Source organism: Oryctolagus cuniculus, chromosome 12 (genome assembly GCF_051225735.1).
Source record: "Oryctolagus cuniculus isolate XC-2025 breed Fujian yellow rabbit chromosome 12, ASM5122573v1, whole genome shotgun sequence".
Taxonomy (NCBI): domain Eukaryota; kingdom Metazoa; phylum Chordata; class Mammalia; order Lagomorpha; family Leporidae; genus Oryctolagus; species Oryctolagus cuniculus.
Window position 1 is genome coordinate 110,804,671 of NC_142878.1, and position 18,377 is coordinate 110,823,047.

At 54.3% G+C, this 18,377-nt stretch overlaps 1 protein-coding gene across 50 annotated transcripts in view; it reads left to right on the top strand.

Annotated features, from left to right (window-relative positions):
• PARP6 (poly(ADP-ribose) polymerase family member 6) overlaps positions 1 to 18,377 on the top strand; it is a 32,580-nt gene that overhangs the window by 13,830 nt on the left and 373 nt on the right. For 10 of the 50 annotated variants that reach the window (XM_089310932.1, XM_089310929.1, XM_089310934.1 and 7 more), the window contains 14 exons: positions 613 to 823; positions 1,339 to 1,392; positions 3,609 to 3,704; positions 4,215 to 4,307; positions 4,794 to 4,919; positions 5,721 to 5,786; positions 6,918 to 6,985; positions 7,727 to 7,835; positions 8,360 to 8,408; positions 8,600 to 8,712; positions 9,337 to 9,409; positions 17,485 to 17,564; positions 17,877 to 17,940; positions 18,094 to 18,178. In XM_089310932.1, coding sequence (XP_089167058.1) covers positions 613 to 823; positions 1,339 to 1,392; positions 3,609 to 3,704; positions 4,215 to 4,307; positions 4,794 to 4,919; positions 5,721 to 5,786; positions 6,918 to 6,985; positions 7,727 to 7,835; positions 8,360 to 8,408; positions 8,600 to 8,712; positions 9,337 to 9,409; positions 17,485 to 17,564; positions 17,877 to 17,940; positions 18,094 to 18,178 — 1,287 coding nt within the window. Of the gene's footprint in view, positions 1 to 612; positions 824 to 1,338; positions 1,393 to 3,608; positions 3,705 to 4,214; positions 4,308 to 4,793; positions 4,920 to 5,720; positions 5,787 to 6,917; positions 6,986 to 7,726; positions 7,836 to 8,359; positions 8,409 to 8,599; positions 8,717 to 9,336; positions 9,410 to 10,052; positions 10,123 to 17,484; positions 17,565 to 17,876; positions 17,941 to 18,093; positions 18,179 to 18,377 lie in introns of those variants that run through there. The other 40 variants (XM_089310941.1, XM_089310942.1, XM_089310940.1 and 37 more) reach the window with 13 other exon arrangements.

An 18,377-nucleotide genomic window follows, 5' to 3' on the forward strand; every position in this document is an offset into this window, starting at 1 on the left:
CCCCATTCCTGACCCAGTGGCCACACTTCCTTCTTCGCCTGGCACTCACTGCCAGCGTGTTGCGTCTGGGGAAAAGTAGGTTGGTCTTCCCAGTCTTTCTTGGCTCCCGTCCTTGCTGCCATCTGCAGGGAGCAGAGTTGAGAACACGCACTAGCTCCGTGGCTAGTACACAGGGCGCACTGGTTTATTACATAGGTTCCAGGAGTAGTTATGGTTCTGCTCTTTGACCCCAAGTCTCTATCCTCCCCTCCACCCCAAGGTCTTCTAATCTTCCCAAAGGCAGGCAGAAGCTCTGGTTTATAGGTCCCCACAAGCCGTCTTTGGCAGTCAGACAGCACTTAATCTCACCGACACACCCACAGAGTACGTGAAACTGGCACCTGCTCCAAGCCATCAGCCCCTCTCTGCCTGCCATGGTGACTGGGGCCCTGCCTGCCCTCCGTGTCCCTAGCTGAAGAACACGCAGTCATTTCACACACGTGATCTCCCTGTTTAGACAGTGTTTAAGATCTGGAGGGGTGCATTCGTCTTTGACTTGGAACTTTGGGCCCGGGCCTCACCTTTCTCCAGGTGCCTCCTAGCATCTCGGTCCTTCTTCCTGTCCCCCCTCAGGTCCCCCAGCTTCCCTATCATACAGGACTCCGTGCTGAAGGGCAAGCTGGGTGTGCCAGAGCTTCGGGTTGGGCGCCTCATGAACCGCTCCATCTCCTGCACCATGAAGAACCCCAAAGTGGAGGTGTTCGGCTACCCTCCCAGCCCCCAGGCAGGTCTCCTGTGCCCCCAGCACGTGGGCCTCCCTCCCCCAGCGCGGACCTCTCCTTTGGTACATGGGCTGGGGAGGGTTTGACTTGGGCGTGGGGGTGGGAGTGGAAATGTGAGAGTTTAGCTGCTGAAAATGGGGAGGGGTTGGCCAGCCTCAGTGTAGTTGTCCAGGCATGAGAAAGCAGACCTGGGCACACGCCACCTGTGGTAGGATGGGACAGTTCTTGTGGCTGCAGACTTAGTCTAGACTGTCTGGCGAGCATCTCTGTAGCTGGCCGGGAAGCGGAGTCTGGAGGTTGGCACTCCTGGAGGAGGCACGTGTGTCTTACTAGGATGGTTAGGACTGGGTGGTCACAACCCAGCCCCTCTACTCTGCAGAGGGTCAAGGACAGGTGAGCACCTCTCCAGAATGGCACGAGCGTGAAGGTCTCCAGCTTTGCAGTCACTCAGCCTGATCTGCGCAGGCAGGGCCGAGCTGCTTCAGGAGAACCTGGGGGCTCAGCGTGAGGGAGGGCTGTCTAGGGGACCGGGCCCGCCTCGCAGGAGCTTCACGGATTGTCCTTGCACTCTCACCAGGTCAGTGGTCACTGCAAGAACATTCCCACGCTGGAGTACGGATTTCTCGTGCAGGTAATCAGCTCTTCACTCAGTCCCACCCACCAGATCCCCTAACATCTGTCTCCCAGCTTCTCAGTTTTTTTCTTAAAGATTTATTTTACTTATTGTAAAGGCAGAGAGACAGACATCTCACATCCGCTGTTTACTCCTCAAATTACCGCAATGGTCAGTGCTGGGCCAGGCCAAAGGCCAGAGCCTGGGGCTCATTCTGAGTGTCCCTGGAGGGTGACAAGGAGCCAGGTACTTGAGCCATCTCCTGCTGCCTCCTAGGGTGTGCATCAGCAGGAAGCTGGATCTAAAGTGGAGTAGGGGCTGGAACATGAGATGTGGGCGTTCTGAGTGGCATCATAGCTGCTGTACCAAACAGCTGTCCCTCAGTGACCCTTCTTGTCTGTGTTTTAAGACTCAGGTGCCATGGCCTGCACTGTGGCACAGACATTAAGCGCATCTCATATGAGGACCGGTTTAAGTCTTGGGTGCTCCACTTCAGTCCAGCCCCCTGCTAATGCGCCTGGGAAAGCAGCAGCAGATGGTCCAAGTGCTGGGCTGCTGCCACTCACGTGGGAGACCCAGAGGAAGTTTCAGGGCTCCTGGTTTTGGTCTGACCCAGCCTGGCCTGTTGGGGCCATTTGGGGAGTGAACCAATCAGTGAAAGACCTTTCTGTCACTCAGCTTTTTAAATAAATTAATTAAAAAGCTATAAAAAAAACTGTGATTGGAAAAATGAAATTAGAAGAAGTTTATTTTGTGGGGCTAATGCTGTGGCGTAGTAGGTTAAGCCTCCGCCTGCAGAGCTAACATCCCATGTGGGCACTGGTTTGTGTCCTGGCTGCTCCACTTCTGATCTGGTGCCCTGCTGATGGCCTGGTGTGGGGAGCAATCCGGACTAGACTGAGTTACTGGAATTAAGACTTATTCTATGCATCTGCTCTCCCACAATATGGCGCTGGGAGAGAAGTAAACAGCTTCTGCACAGCTGCCTCCAGTTCAACCAATAAACTGTAGGACTTGCTCCTGATTGGAGGAGAGCAGCGTACTCGGCGTGTGGGCAGCCGAGTTGGGACTGGCAGAGGCGGACTATAAAGGAGGAGAGAGACGGCACGCACTGGGAACATCTAAGGGGAACATCTAGCTGAAGGAACACCTGTGCAGCCCCCGAGAAAGCCGGCCGGCGGAGTGCCGCTCCCCTGCGGAAGTGGGGAATGTGGCCAGGGGGAACTGCCCTTCCACGGAGGTGGAAGGGATAGTAGCCAACCCGGGAAGAACCAGCAGCAAACCCGGGGAGGGCCGAGCAGACGAAAGAACAGCGCAGGGTCCTGTGTCGTTCCTCCACGAAGCGGGGGAGCGACACCTGGGAAGGCAATGGAGGATGGCCCAAGCACTGTATTCACATGGGAGACCTGGAAGAAGCTCCTGGCTTTGAATCAGCCCATCTCTGGCCATTGGGGCCATTTGGGGATAGAAGTTCTCTGTCTCTCCTCTTCTTTCTGTAACTCTGCCTCAAATGAATGGATCACTACCAAAAACAAAAAAACTTATTGTGGCACAAAACATTTGAGATCTATCATAGTTTTTTATAATATATATTATCTATGAGCTTTTTTTGAAATTCATTTTCATCTACTTGAAAGAGAGAGAGCGAGTGAGCGTCCATCTGCTGGTTCACTCCCCAAATGCCTACAACAGTCAGACTTGGGCCAGGCGAAAGCCATGAGCCAGGAATCCATCCTTGTCTTCCGGATGGGTGACAAGGACCCAAGCGCTTAAGCCATCTTCTACTGCCCCCCAGGTTGCATTAGCATAAAGCTGGATCAGAGGTAGAGGTGCCAGGGCTTGAACTGGCACTCTGTTGGGGACTCTGACATCCCAACTGGTGGCTTAACCTGCTGTGCCACAACTCCACCCCTCTGAGCTTTTTGAAGACTGTGTGCACGCATTTTAAAAGTCGGTTCCAAAATAAACTCTTGATTTCATTTTCCTTGTACCTTTTGAAGTATCTGGTATCTGATGCCAAGTAGTAGAGGTAGGATGCTAACCCAGCTCTTCTAACTCATGCACCAGGCTGGTCTTTGACTGCCTACACCACCTCTGCAGTCCGGCCATCACGCTTAACGCAGGGTCCAAGAGTAGACAGGGCAGGGGAGAGGCAGCAGCTGGAGAAGGATTTCCAGTTCCTTCCTGGGTCTGCGCGTGCACTTGCCAGAGATGCGGGCTGTGTTCTCTGGCAGATCATGAAGTACGCGGAGCAGAGGATCCCAACGCTGAACGAGTACTGCGTGGTGTGCGACGAGCAGCACGTCTTCCAGAACGGCTCCATGCTCAAGGTGCGCCTGCCCGTGGCCGCCTTCCCGGGTCTGTCCCTCCTGCCCGAGAGTCTGCAAGCAGTGTTTCTCAGGAAACAGCAGATCTTGGCAGGTCTCTGGAGAGACAAAGATAGGAGGATACTTTTGAGGATTTAGCCCCCATGCAGCATTTAAGCATAGGGATTAAACACTGGCCAAGGTGACTAGATAAGACACTGCCATCCAGGGCTGCAAGGCCTGTATGCTCGGTGTGGAGGAGCAGCACGAGCAGTGTGGAACTCATCTGAGTGCACAGGAAGCCGCAGAGGTGTCCGTGCAGAGGCAGAGTTAGCTCCCACGTGGAGCAGTGAGGCGTGTGAATTCAGGCTTGGCTTTGGGATGGTGTTCTCCTGAGAGAGGGGGTCCCAGGTAATCTCCCAGTTCATCTTCTGTTCTGCAGTTGTGCAAGGTCAGGATTGGCCCTGTCTCCCCACACCTGCTTACTGCTCAGCCCACACGCCCACCATCTGTCTGTCTAATGTGTCCGTTTAGCCAGCTGTCTGCACTCGGGAGCTGTGTGTCTTCTCCTTCTACACGCTGGGCGTCATGTCTGGAGCTGCAGAGGAGGTGGCCACAGGAGCAGAGGTACGAAAGAGGGCGCACTGGCTGTGGATTGGGCTCAAGAAGGGCAGGGGCCCAGCGATGCCACTCGTCAGAGTTCGGCCTGTACAGTCGCTTCCCTGGGTAAGCTTGCTGGCCATAGTATTGTTTGGAAAACAAAAATAGGCCTCTTCAGTCAGGGCGCCCTGAAAAGACTAGGCACTCATTGTTTACAGGTAGGAGATCTGTGACGAACACAGCAGTGTGTGTAGTAAGATTGCCCATGGAGAGAATAGCTGTCTCCATGGCAAAGACATCAGACTTAGCACTCACCAGTGAGGAGGATGTGTTTGGGGGCAGGAGTGATCTTTAATCATTAGGTGTTTCTTGAATTTTTATAATCTTGTATTTTCTAATAAAAGGCCACAGGCATCTCCCTTTAAAAAGAACAGCAGGGTGAAGCGCCGGACACTGTGTGATTGCCAGATCCGAGAGTGGTCACGTGCTGCCCTCCCCGTCTGCTCCCCACAGGTGGTGGACCTGCTGGTGGCTATGTGCAGGGCAGCTTTGGAGTCCCCCAGGAAGAGCATCATCTTTGAGCCTTACCCCTCTGTGGTGGACCCCACTGATCCCAAGACTCTGGCCTTTAACCCCAAGGTATAGTTGCTTGGGAAGAAAGTCAGGACCAAGGAATAAAATGGTGAGAGATAATGGGGGCCATGGGCTGTTTTGCTGGCGTGCATAACCTGGAATGCGTCCGAGGTCCTGCTGCTGCTGAGTTGAATGGCATTAGGCAACTCTGTCCACCTTTCTCAGCTTCGATTTCCTCATCTGCAAACGTGGGTTGTTGAAAGAAGGAGAGACCGTGTGTGTGAAGTAATGTGCTTGAGTTTCCCAGAGAGAGGTGGGTTTGTCGTGAGGCATTCCTTCCTGTGCCTAGAGGTTGCTGGGCACCAGGAGGGCACACGAGCAGTGGGGCCAGCCTCTTGGTTCAGGGCAGTGTTCAGGAGATGGGGAGCGCGCCCTGCCGTTTGCAGGGATCCTGACTCCAGGACTGACCCCAGACAGTACACACTCACGGACACACCAGAAATAACGCCTGACCACATGGTTGGGCATCCTGTGGCCTGTCCAGACGGTGCAAAGAATAAGCCTTCGCAAGCCCCTCGCATGGTGCTTCCCTTTGCTGTCAGCGCTGGTCCGGCACTGCACTGGGCTGTTCACGAGCTCATGCTGGGGGGGGAGGAGTTGCTGTTTTCATTTGCAAACAGGGCGCTAATGCTCCAGGAAGTTAGGCCACTTGCTCTTCCCTGGTCAGAGAGAACTGTCCTGTGGGACCTGCTGCCCCGTCTGCGTCTGCGTGGGTGTAGGCTTCTGCATGTCTGGCCCTCTTCCGCATGTCTTACTCTCCCCCACTTTCCTTCATCTGTCTGTTCTCTTCCCGCTGACTCCTCGCAGAAGAAGAATTACGAGCGACTTCAGAAAGCTCTGGACAGCGTGATGTCCATCCGGGAGATGACGCAGGTACTCTGCCCGTCTGTCCCCTTGCTCTGTGGACCTGTTTGCTTGTAACTCATGTGAATAGGGAGATTCAGAGGGCCTGCTTCGAGCCCCTGGACTTTGCTTAGTGTTCCTCTTGACCCTTCCCAATTCTTGTTCTGTCTGTTAGCAGGTGCTCCTCTTTATTGATTTTTCTTTACTTTCATCTACTTGAAAGGCAGAGGGAGGAGCTCAGTCTTCCACCTCCACAAGTGCCCACAACCAGAGCTGGGCCAGGCCAGAGCCAGGAGCCCAGAACGCCACCCAGGTCTCCCATGTGGGTGACGGCGGCCCAAGCACTTGATCCTTCACCTGCTGGCTCCTAGGAGCATTACCAGGAAGCTGGATTGGAAGCAGAGTATCTAGGGTTCCAAGTGGCACCCCAGTACGGGATGCAGCGTCCCTTGCAGCAGCTTAGCTGCCTGTGCTGCAACGCCCGCCCGTTACTCCCTTCACTCCTGCCTGCCTCAGTCCTTACCTTTGCCGTTAATTCCTTCACAGTTGTTTGTATTTAATGTTTTCCCGTACTTCTTAGGGAATTAGAGAAGTGAGGTTGTTAGGGTGAAGAGGAGCTTGGAGATAAGGAACTAGACCCAGGGCATGCGTCTTCTGTCTTTCTAGGGGTGGGGCAGCCACATGGAGCAGGGATCACCCTTTGACCCAAGGCTGTCCCTCCCCTGCCTTCCCCAGCTCTGTCCCTGCGTGATCCCTGCATGATCAGACATTCGTTTGTACTCAGGGTGACAGGTGGCTGCATAGTAGTGCACGTCAGCACCTAGCATGCCTGCTTCCTGCAGAGTTGACCACAGCCCCTCAGCCTGGTCTTTCTGGGACCGTGGTTGTGTTGATCTGTGGTATACTTGCAGGGCTGTGAAAATTGCATAAGGTGCCGGACGCCCACCTGTGTATAGTTTTGTCAGCGTCTTCGTTTTCACGTTTAGTTACTTAGGAGACTTCCTAACTTGACTGGGGCAGCCTGGGGGCTGGGAACCCCAACGCCTCTTTCCCCTGTGTGGTCTTTGGTGTCTGCCTTGCCCTGGGCCCTGAGGGTCAGACTGCAGAAGGCAGGCGCCTCCCACTCGCCCAGGACATCATCTCGGGGCCCTTGTATTGCAGGGCTCGTATCTGGAGATCAAGAAGCAGATGGACAAGCTGGACCCGCTGGCCCACCCTCTCCTGCAGTGGTATGGGTGGGCTGACTCGTCCCTCCGGGGCCAGGCTGAGGGAGAGGGAGGGTGGACGTGAGCCTCGCTGTCCTGTAAGGCATCCTCCCTGAGGCTGTGTCCAGGGTGGCTGCTTTGTCTTGGTGTCCCTCGATCCAGCCTGCCTGGACAGGACTCCGATCCCTCGAGCACACAGACTCTGACGTGGTGTCTCATGTTCTTGTTAGGTGCTCTGTCTCTTCTTATTCTTTGAATTGACAAATAAAAATTTTGTGTTTATTGTGTACAATGTGATGTTTTGAGAGGGGTCCCTTGTGGAGCAGCTCAGTGGCACTAATTAGCAGGTGCACTACCTTGATGAAAACTCTGAAATCTGCCCCCGGCAGTCTCGGGAATGCACTGCGTGGTTTGGACCAGAGTTGTCACTGGTAGTTTTTGAGTGTCCCTTGCATGTAAGAGTTTGGCATTTTTCATTTCTTTCTTTTTTTTAAGATTTATTATTTATTTATTTGAAAAGCAGAATTAGAGAACTTCCTTCCACTGGTTTGCTCCCCAGTGGCCTCAGTGGCCGGGCATGGGCCGGTCCGAAGCCAGGAGCCTGGAACTCTGTCTGGGTCTCCCATGTGGGTGGCAGGGGCCCAAGCACGGGGCCACCTTGCACTGCTTCCTGAGGTGCGTTAGCAGGAAGCTGGATAGGGTGAGGAGCAGCACTGTGACCTGGGATCCTGGCATCGCAAGCTGTGTCTTAACCCACCGTGCCAGGGTCAGTCCTCCTCTTCGGCCTTTGACGTTAGGACTTCCTCAGTGCCACTGTTTCCTCCCTCTTTTCCAAAGGAGTGGCTGGGCACAGGCCATCCAGGCAGCATCACAGGTGCGTAGGCGAGACACAGAGACAGAGTGTCCTCCCTCAGAGATAGTGCTGTTTTGCTGAGTCCTCAGTGTTTTGTATCTTTGTTGTTTGTTTTTTTAATTTATTTGAAAGGCAGAGACTTAGCTCTTCCATCCACTGGGTCGGTCCCCAAATGCTCATAACAGCTGGGGCTGGGCCATGCTGAAGCCAGGAGCCCAATACTCAGTCCAGATCTTAATTCCACGTGTACTTGAGTCATCCCAGGGTGTGTGTGAATTAGCAAGAAGCGGGTTTGGAAGTGGAGCCAGGACTCGATCCCTGGCGTTCCAATAGGGGCGTGGGAGTGTTAGCGGGTACAGCAGACACCAGCTCCCTTTTTTACTGCTGTTTGATTCCCCAGTGACTAGCTGCTCTCTGATCAGTAGCTCCCCTTTTATGTGTTTATGCGCCGCTGTCACCCACAAGGGGTGTCCTTTCACAGAGTTCAGACTGCCCAGCGTTCGCTGCTTGTTGAGGGTAACCACACGCTTCCTGTCTCTTCCCAGGATCATCTCCAGCAACAGGTCACACATTGTCAAACTACCTCTCAGCAGGGTAAGTGCCCCTCCTCCCGCCACGCCCTTTGCGTTTTTGGAGAGGGGCAGGGCGTGCCGTCTGCCTGCTTCTGTCCCTCAACGTAGTCCTCAGGGCTAAGCGGGTTTCCCTTGTGTGGGGTCACTGCCCTCAACCCTTCCCTCCCTGATCTCCGTTTCTGCTCTGCTTTCCTGACCCCCCCACCCGGGCAGCAGCTGAAGTTCATGCACACCTCACACCAGTTCCTCCTGCTGAGCAGCCCTCCCGCCAAGGAGGCTCGGTTCCGGACCGCCAAGAAGCTCTACGGCAGCACCTTTGCCTTCCAGTGAGGAGGGTGGAGGGTGCCTGGTGGGGAGGGCCCCTGAGCGGGGGGATGTTGTGATACAGGTGTGGGTTGGTGGGAATGAGCTGCAGCCACGGGATAACAAGGCACATGCGACACGGCCTGTCTGTATTCGCGAGCTCTTTAGGGTGCAGTTGAAGAGAAAGGATTTCCGAGATTTGCTCGTTGAAAGTAAAGCTGGAGGAACAGATGGGAGAAGGTGGACTGGAAACCTGCTTTGAGAGGAAGTCTGCAGCGATGCCTGGAGGGGGGAGGGAAGAGCCGGGGAGCAGGGGTTCCCGTAGGTAGCAGAGGGTGGTCCTGCCCTGTCCTTAGCACTGGAAGACGCACTTGCGATAGCGACAGGTGTTGAGATGGGTTTGCTGGCCTTGAGATATCAGGGGTAGACGGAAGCCAGAATTGGGTGGAGAACGGGAGAGGATGGGACTGGAAGCAGAGATGCAGGGTTTAAGTGAACACATGGCATGTGTGCCTGTGACCAAATCCGTGTGCGTCACCACGTGTGTCTGTGCCCATCTCCGTGTACTGGGTGGGTGAGGAGGGTGGGAATAGCGGTCTCTGTTCCCGGGGACCTCACACCATGAAGTATTGTGCCCTGCCTTGCAGTGGGTCCCACATCGAGAACTGGCACTCAATCCTGCGCAATGGGCTGGTCAACGCATCCTACACCAAACTGCAGGTGAGGCTGCGCCCCTTTGCCCTCCTGCCCCTTCCCTGCCCACTTGCGTGCTCGGCTGCCGTGGCCTGTGTCCTCAAGCCTCGCCTGTCTGGGGGTGGCCCTAGAGAGGAAGCTGAAGCTGTACACGGAATGAATGCGGCTGTTGTGTTGGACCTCAGGCTGTGTCTTTGGTGGTTTTGGGAATGGGAGTGGACTGTTGGCAGGAGCGTGAAATTGCTGAGTGCAGCCGCTGTGAACTGACCTGTTAGCACACGTCGGTCTGTGCGGCCGCCAGAGTAGCTGAGGCAGGCCTGCTTCCTCCCCTGAGGGAACCCAGGGAACAGCTGTCCTTCCTTCTGGCTCCCTGGTCCACACTTGCCTTTTTGGAGCCTGTGTGTTTATCAAGGCCCAGGACAGGAGTCCAGGGTTGAGGGTCTGAGTCTGTGGCTCTGCCGCTCCCTGCTCTCCAGGCACCGGTGTCTGGGATTCCACAGGCCAGTGGGTAACTTGACTGTACTTGTGCAGCCAGTCAGCCGTGAAGAGTAGGCGCCTAGAGTTAGCTGAGCGCGGTAGGTGGAGGGCCAGAGAGTGGACGAGCCTGCGGATGCCCAGCAGGGCCCGGGAGGACCCCGGCTCATGTGCTCCTCCCGCTGTTTCCCGCAAGCTGCACGGAGCAGCCTATGGCAAAGGCATCTACCTGAGCCCCATCTCCAGTATTTCCTTTGGATACTCAGGTAAGACACTGTGCGGCCACCTCGACTGTGACATGGCTTCCATTTGTGAACACGTGATCTGTGCTGTCTGCCCCACCCCCACCCTGCCATCACGGACCCTCAGTATATGTCAGCCTTCTCCCCAGTCATAGATACGTGGTCTGTGTCTCTCTACTTCTTCTCATTAGAAATTTAGATTCTTTGTAAGGTAAGGTCAGCCATTGCTAAAAATGCCGGTTGTATTTGTTGCAGGCTGAGCCCTGAGAATGGGTTAAGAGATAACCAAGAAGTAAACAGGGCTTTGTGTAGGCCACACTTAGGGGTTGGTAGTCACAGATCATGTGTGTGTGCAGGAAGGCACTCATGCGGTTGTGTGTGAATGCACTTGGAGGTCTGAGGCCGCTCCTTGGCTTTTATTTCTAAATGTTATTCTCTCTGAACCACTTTCTATTTCATTTTTTAAGATTTATTCATTTATTTTAAAGGCAGAGTGATAGGGAGAGACAGATTGTCCATCCTGTGTTTAGAGCTTGTCCAGACTGAAGCTGGGAGGCTGGAACACCATCTGAGTCTCCCACGTGGGCGTCACTCCACAAGGGCCCAAGCCTTTGAGCCATCTCCTGCTGCCTTCCCAGGGGTATTAAGAAAGAGCTGGGGAAGCCGGTGCCGCGGCTCAATAGGCTAATCCTCCGCCTGCGGCGCCAGCACACCAGGTTCTAGTCCTCGGTTGCCCCTCTTCCAGGCCAGCTCTCTGCTGTGGCCCAGGAGTGCAGTGGAGGATGGCCCAAGTGCTTGGGCCCTGCACCCCATGGGAGACCAGGAGAAGCACCTGGCTCCTGGCTTCGGATCAGCATGGTGCGGCGGCCATTGGACGGTGAACCAATGGCAAAGGAAGACCTTTCTCTCTGTCTCTGTCTCTCTCTCTCTCTCTCTCTGTCCTGTCAAAAAAAAAAAAAAAAAAAGCTGGGGGGCCGGCGCCGTGGTTCACTTGGTTAATCCTCCGCCTGCGGCGCCGGCATCCCCTATGGGTTCTAGTCCCAGTTGCTCCGTTTCCAGTCCAGCTCTCTGCTGTGGCCTGGGAAAGCAGTGGAGGATGGCCCAGGTGCTTGGGCCCCTGTACCCGCATGGAGAGCAGGAGGAAGCACCTGGCTCCTGGCTTCAGATCGGCGCAGCGCCAGCCGGAGAGGCCATTTTGGGTGAACCAACAGAAGGAAGATCTTTCTCTCTCACTGCCTAACTCTGCCTGTCCAAAAAAAAAAAAAAAACACCTAGATCAGAAGCAGAGTAGCTGGGACTTGCACTGACACTCACATGGGATACTGGCATTGTAAGCAGAAGCCTAACCTGCTATAACATGCAAGTCTTTTGTCAACTGCTTTTTAAATTTTTAATCATACACTACTATAATACACTGTTACATTAGTCACAGAGTACAAGAGGAGCATTGTATTCCACAGAGAAAGCAGAATGAAGTCCAGGTTCTAGTCAGGAGATAAGTACAGCTTTGTCGAGCCGGACCAGGCACCGTTCCTGGAGCGCTTTCAGGGTCGCGGCTCTCCTGCTGTGTGTCGTCTGCGTGCAGGGGCCAGCACCACGTCGATGCCGGCTGCCACGCCAAGGCAGTCACGCTGGAGCCTTTGCAGATTGTTCGTGTTTTGCGCTTACTGTAATTGTTGGAAACATAAGGCAAATTAGGGCCAGAACCCTGGGGCTAGAAAAGCTCTAACAACACGATAAACCAAAGTAGAAGCAAGGAGGTAATTTAAGTTGGAACCACAGTCAAAGAAATACAAGCACGTGCAGTAGATAAGACCAAAACGTCCAGAACAGCATTCTTTCTTTCTTTTTTTTTTTTTCTTAAAGATTCATTTATTTATTTTAAAGGCAGAACTACAGAGAGGCGGGGGGTGGGGGGGGGTGGGGGGGGGAGGCTTCCATCTGCTGCTTCACTCCCCAAATGGCTGCAACAGCCGGAGCTGGACCAATCCAAAGCCAGGAGTCAGGTGCTTCCTCCGGGTCTCCCTTCGTGGGTGCAGGGCCCAAGGACTCGGGCCATCTTCCACTGCTTTCCCGGGCTACAGCAGAGAACTGGATCAGAAGTGGAGCAGCTGGGACTTGAACCTGTGCCCACATGGGATGCGGCACTGCAGCTGGTGGCTTTACCTGCTATGTCACAGCTCCATCCCCCAGAGCATCTTTCTTTTAACAGACTAACAAAATAGATAAATTTTGGTTACATGGAGATTAAAAAGGGCATTATTAAATAATGTGAAAAAAGGCAATATAAGTACATATACATAGAATTTTTTAAAGCTATTATTACTTAAAATTTATTTATTTGAAAGCCAGAGAGATCTCCCATTTACTGGGTCACTTCCTGAATCACCAAGGTAGCCAGGGCTGGGCCAGGCTGAAGCCAGGAGCTAGGAACTCAGCCTGGTCTCTCATGTGGTGGCAGGGAACCAAGCACCTGAGCCATCGTGTGTCCAGGGCATACACCAGCAGGAAGCTGGAATGGAGAGTGGAGCCAGGACCTGAACCCAGGCTTTCCTGTGCTGGACTTGGGTGTCTTGAGCAGCGCCCAAGCCTCTGCACCAAACACATGTCCCTGAAGAGGGGTGGCCGTTGCGACATAGTAGGTTAAGGCGCTGCTTTGACCGCTTAGGTCCACATCCCACATGGGAGTCCCTGGTTAGTTCTGGCTCTCCCACTTCTGATCAAGCTTCCTGTTACTGCATACTCTGGGAAGCAGCAAGTGATGGCTCAGTTATTTGGGTCCTTACCACCCACATGGGAGACCTAGATAAAGTTCTTGGCTTCTGGCTGTGGCACGGCCTAGCCCTGGCTGTTCTCTGTCTACTCTGCCTTTTTTTTTTTTTTTTTCTTTCTTTTTTAAGTTTTGTTTGTTTGGAAGGCAGAGTTATAGAGAGAGAGAGAGAGACTGAGAACTTTTCTATCTCTGCTAAATGGCCACAATGGCCATAGCTGCACCAGGCCAAAGCCAGGAGTCTGGAACTCCATCTGGGTCTCCCATGTGGGTGGCAGTGGTCCAAGCACTTGGGCCATCATGTGCTGCTTTCCCAGGTGAATTAGAAGGGAGCTAGAGCGGAAGTAGAGCCAACTGGGAGTGAAACCATTGCCCATATGGCATGCTGACAGTGCAGGTGGCAGTGCCACAATGTTGGCCCCCCATTCTGCCTTTCAAATAAATCAGTCTTTAAAAACAGTGAAAGAGTTATGTAAACCTTATGTTAATTTTAAAAACTTTAACAAAATAAATACCTAGAAATATATGAAACTGACTCAAGAAAAACCTGGTTCACTATAAAATAGAAGAGAAACTGAAATAATTTAATTTTTACGCACACAAAATCCATCAAGTTCAGATACCTTTTCAATTGATTTTTTTTTTCTTTAAGATTTTATGTATTTGGTAGGCTGAGTTACAGATAGGGAGATGGAGATGGCAAGAGTCAGAGAGATTCCATCTGTTGGTTCACTCCTCAAATGGTCCAAAGCCGAGCAGTCCAAAGCCAGGAGCCTAGAACTGCATCTGGGTCCCTGAAGTGGATGGCAGGAATCCAAGTATTTGGGCCATCTTCTGCTGTTTTTCAGTTGTATGAGTGGGGAGCTGGGTCAGAAGTAGAACAGCTGGGGCTGCCTGCAGTGCCGGCTTCCCATGTGGGTGCCAGTTCGAGTCCCAGCTGCTCTACTTCTGACCCAGCTCTCTGCTATGGCCTGGGAAAGCAGTAGAAGATGACCCAAGTCCTTGGGCCCACGCATCCATACGGGAGACCCGGAAGAGGCTCTTGGCTCCTGGCTTCAGATCGGTGCAGCTCCGGCCATTGTGGCCAACTAGGGAGAGAACCAGCAGGTGGAAGATCTCGCTCTGCCTCTCCTTCTCTCTCTGTTTAACTCTTTCAAATAAATGGATAAATCTTTAAAAAAAAAAAAAAGTGGAGCAGCCAGAACTTGAACCAGCACTAAGATACAGGGTGCTGGTACCATAGGTGGCAGCTTAACCTTCTGTACCACAATGCTGGCCCCACACATGAGTCTGTTTTTTTTTTTTTTAAGATTTATTTATTTATTTGAAAGTTACACAGAGAGAAGGAGAGGCAGAGAGAAAGAGAGAGAGAGAGAAAGAGAGAGAGAGAAGTCTTCCATCCATTGGTTCACTCCCCAGTTGGCTGTAATGGCTGGAGCTGTGCTGATCCAAAGCCAGGAGCCAGGAGCTTCCTCCGGGTCTCCCACGTGGATGCAGGGGCTCAAGGACTTGGGCCATTCTCTGCTGCTTTCCCAGGCCATAGCAAAGAGCTGGATTGGAAGTAGAGCATCTGGGACGTGAACCGGCACCCATATGGGATGCCAGCACTCCAGGTGGCAGCTTGACCTGCTACACCACAGTGCCAGGACCCACACATGAGTCTTAAATCATGTCTTTTTATTTTTAAATTTTTAGAATGATTGATTTGACAGGTAGAGTAACAGAGACAGAAGGACCTTCCATGCACTGATGCACTCCTCAGATTACTACAGTAGCTTGAATTGGGGCAGACTAAAGCCAGGAGCCTGGAGCTCTATCTGGGTCTCCCACGTAGGTGACAGGGCCCCAAGCACTTGGGCCGCCTCCTGGTGATTTCCCAGGCACAAAAGTAAGGAGCTGGAGCAGAAGTGGAGTGTCAGGACTCGAACCGGCATCCAAACGGTATGCTGGCATAAGGCGGCATCGCGACCTACTGTACCACAGTGCCAGTTCCAGTGTCTCAGTTCTTGGGTTGAGTTTCTGGGTATTTATTGTGCTATTAAAAGATAACGTTAAAAAAAGATAACGCATCACAAAGCAAAGGTTATTAATCCCCAGAGAATGAGGACATTCTTGCTGAGTGTGTGAATGGATCTCATTCCATGGGCCTGGGTTCCGAGGTGGGGGTGGGGCTCTTGTCTGGCCTCTTGCTGTCGCTCTGGACTCCTCGTTTTGTCTCTGCCCTAGCCTGCACGTTCCTTAGGTTCAGTTCTCACGGCTGGCTTTTGGTGCCTCAGGATTCTTCCTTCCTATTTTCTCCCTTTTTTTCCCTTTCCTCCTCTGCCGTCTCCCAGGCCTGTCTACCACTGAGCTCCTGAATGTCTTCAGTTAACCAGAAGAGCCAGGAATTTCTGTTGGCTTCTCGTCTGTCTGCCGCACTTTGCTGAGCACATAGCAGCATCGTGTGACACCGGGCTTCTGCCTTCTGAGGAGGTGGTTGATAGATACGAACCTCCACAGGGCTTTCCTATGGGAGTCACAGGTGCTCAAGTCCTGCCTGTACTGCTTACCCACAGCGTGCTGATGGGGAGACTCAGTGACTCCAGGGCCCCACTGTCGTGAGAAGCAGGGCTAGGACAGGAATGCAGGTCTCCTACCTCCTCAGCCCCTGTTCTTATCACTCTACTGGACTGACAGGGCAGGCTTGGCTTGAATGACCGGGTCCCTGGGGGCCCTGTGGCTGAGTGAGTCTCCCCAGCAGCAAGTGGGAAGTGTGGTTTGCTCCCACCCTGGCCCTCTCGGGTGTTCTGCCCTCTCCCTCAGGGCACATGTCATGTGGCCTTGGGTACCCTCTAGGGGCGGGGGTCAGGTAAATGTTTGAGGGGTGGAGCTGCCAGTGACTTGGCCGCAGTGTTGAAATGTGGGAGCCCTGTGTATTTGTTTGGTCTTGTGCAGGCTCTGGACGCACAGTATCCAGAGACTGTCGTGGCCCCTAAGTTCTCAGGGCCTGGTCTCGGGACACAGTTTGGACAGGACAGCGTGTGGCAGGATTGTGTCCTCCAGGGCCAGCTTGCAGCCCCATCCCAGAATTCAGATCCCTCTTTTCACTCTTGTCTGCCGCCTCTGGAAAGGCACCTGGGTGGGCAGTCGCTGAGGTACTGGGCAGCGGAGCCTTGCTAAGGCTGCTGGAGAGCGTGGACACGGGCGGCAGCGTCTGGCCTGTAGGAGGAGGACGTCGCCCTGCCACGAGTCTGTCCTGAGACTGCAGCGTGAGCGCAGCCTGGGCAGTGAGCTGATAGCACCCTCACAGCTACCCCATGGCTGTCAGCAGACTGAAGCTGAAGGAAGAGCAGGGCCCTGCCTGGGGCTATGGGGGGCATCATGTCTGTCTGCTCTGCCTGCGTGCTGGTCGCTGTCACGCTGAGACAGTCTGTCCCTCATCCCTAGCCACGACTGTGCCCGTGAGAAAGCTGAGTTCAGATGGGTGGGCGTTTGGTGCAGCGGTTACGACGCTGCTTGGGACGCCCACGTGCCGTATCCACGTGCCTGGGTTGCAGTCCCAGCTCCACTTCTGCCTGCAGCTCCTTGCTGATGTGCAGCCTGAGGCCGCGCTTGATGGCTCAAATAGTTGGGTCCCTGCCACCCACGAGGGAGAGCCAGGTGGAGTTCTAGCTCCTGCTTTTGGCCTGGGCCACACTCGGCTGTTGTGGGCATTTGGAGAATGAACCATAGATGGAAGAGCTCTCACTGTCTGTGCCTTTCAGATAAATCAAAATAAATGAATAGAAATTTAAAAAAATGTCAGTAGAGAGACTGAAGTCCCATGTTCGAGGCCAGAAAGATCCAGCAGTGGGGGCCAGCACTGTTTCTTGTCAGAGAAGCGAAGGCTGAGGGGGTGGTATGGGGAGGGGCTTCTGAGGCTGGACCCCGTGGGAAGCAGAGGAGATGGCGCTTGGGCGTGCAGTCGGGACGACTTCCTGCAGGAGGCATTCCCGAGCTGTCCGTGCTGTACCCGCTCGTGGAGGGCTCAGCCCGGGAGCGCCGTGCTTTCTCCTGTCCCCCTCAGAGTTTCACACGGCAGCAGGTGTGATGGCCCCTCTGGCTTCCCCTGCACCAGCCTCACTGTCAGCCTGGCATTGACGCTGAGCTGTTCGTGTGCTGCCCTCGGGGGTCCTCCCCCACATTAGGACCCTTCTGGTTGGGTGGGGTCCCTGCTGTTCTGGAACAAACTCCGGTTGCCTGCACGTGGCCTACAAGGCCACTCGGTCTGAGCCTGGCCTCCCTTTTCACGTCACCTCTCGCCACGCCTCTGCTGCTGGCTGTTCTCTGTACTGACTTGGGCACAGACTGTCTGTCCTTCAGGCCCTCCGTCTCTGCTGCTTCTGCCCAGGAAACTCCCCCACTTGAAACCCTGGGTGAGGCGCTCCCTTCCCACGGCTCACACTCTGCTCCCTAAGCTGCAGCACACCCCCACGTGCTCTGCTGGCCGTCCTCCTTCCTGGCCAGTGGTCTCCCCCAGACTCTGTGCCCATGGCCATGTCGCCTGGCCTGCAGCTCAGGGCCTGGCACACAGTGGGCACTTCCATCACACCAGGAGAGGACTGCGTGGATGAACTGAGTTTGTTGTTCTGTGACAGGAATGGGAAAAGGACAGCACAGGATGCCTTCCAAGGATGAGCTGGTCCAGAGATACAACAGGATGAACACCATCCCCCAGGTACCACCGCAGGCCTTGCTCTCTCTGAGGCAGGCCCTTCCTGGGACTCGTTCAGTCTGAGAAGTGGGTGGGCACGGTAGTATGGGTGCTGGCGAGCACTGGGAGGCAGCCTGTGTGCCCTCAGCCCTGCAGTGAAGACGGGCTGCGTGGCATGAAAATGTGAAGATGAAGCCTAGGTCCCTCTGGCTGATAGCGGGAGAGCAGAATTTTGTGGGGTGGCTGGGAGCTCAGGATGCCCTGACCCCGCTCCAGTCCCCACCCACTGACCCCCATTGGCCTGGCTCCTCTCTCCTTGGCCTCCTTCTCTTGTAGACCCGATCCATTCAGTCAAGGTTCCTGCAGAGTCGGAATCTAAACTGCATAGCACTTTGTGAAGGTAGGTGGCCCGCTGGGTCTCTGTTTTCTGGGGTCCCCAAACTTTGTTTCTGATGCACCTTTGGCCTGTGTTCGGCCCCTGGTGGGGTAGTCCCTCCCCGCCTGGACTCTGCCTTAAGCATTCTGCCCATGACGCGTGGCCTCTCTCTCCCAGTGATTACATCCAAGGACCTCCAGAAGCACGGGAACATCTGGGTGTGCCCTGTGTCCGACCATGTCTGCACACGGTTCTTCTTCGTGTAAGCCTCAGGAGTGAGGGTGCCGGCGTGGGGGGCTCCTGGGAAAGCCCGTTTCTGTCATCTGAGAGTGGGGTGGTGCGCAGACTGCCTGGAGGCTGGGCTGAGCAGATCCCTCGGGGGGTGTTGGGCCAGGGCTCTGACGTGGGGTAACACGGCTGTGCTGCTCCCCCCTCGTGCTCACTCGCACTGTCTTTGGCAG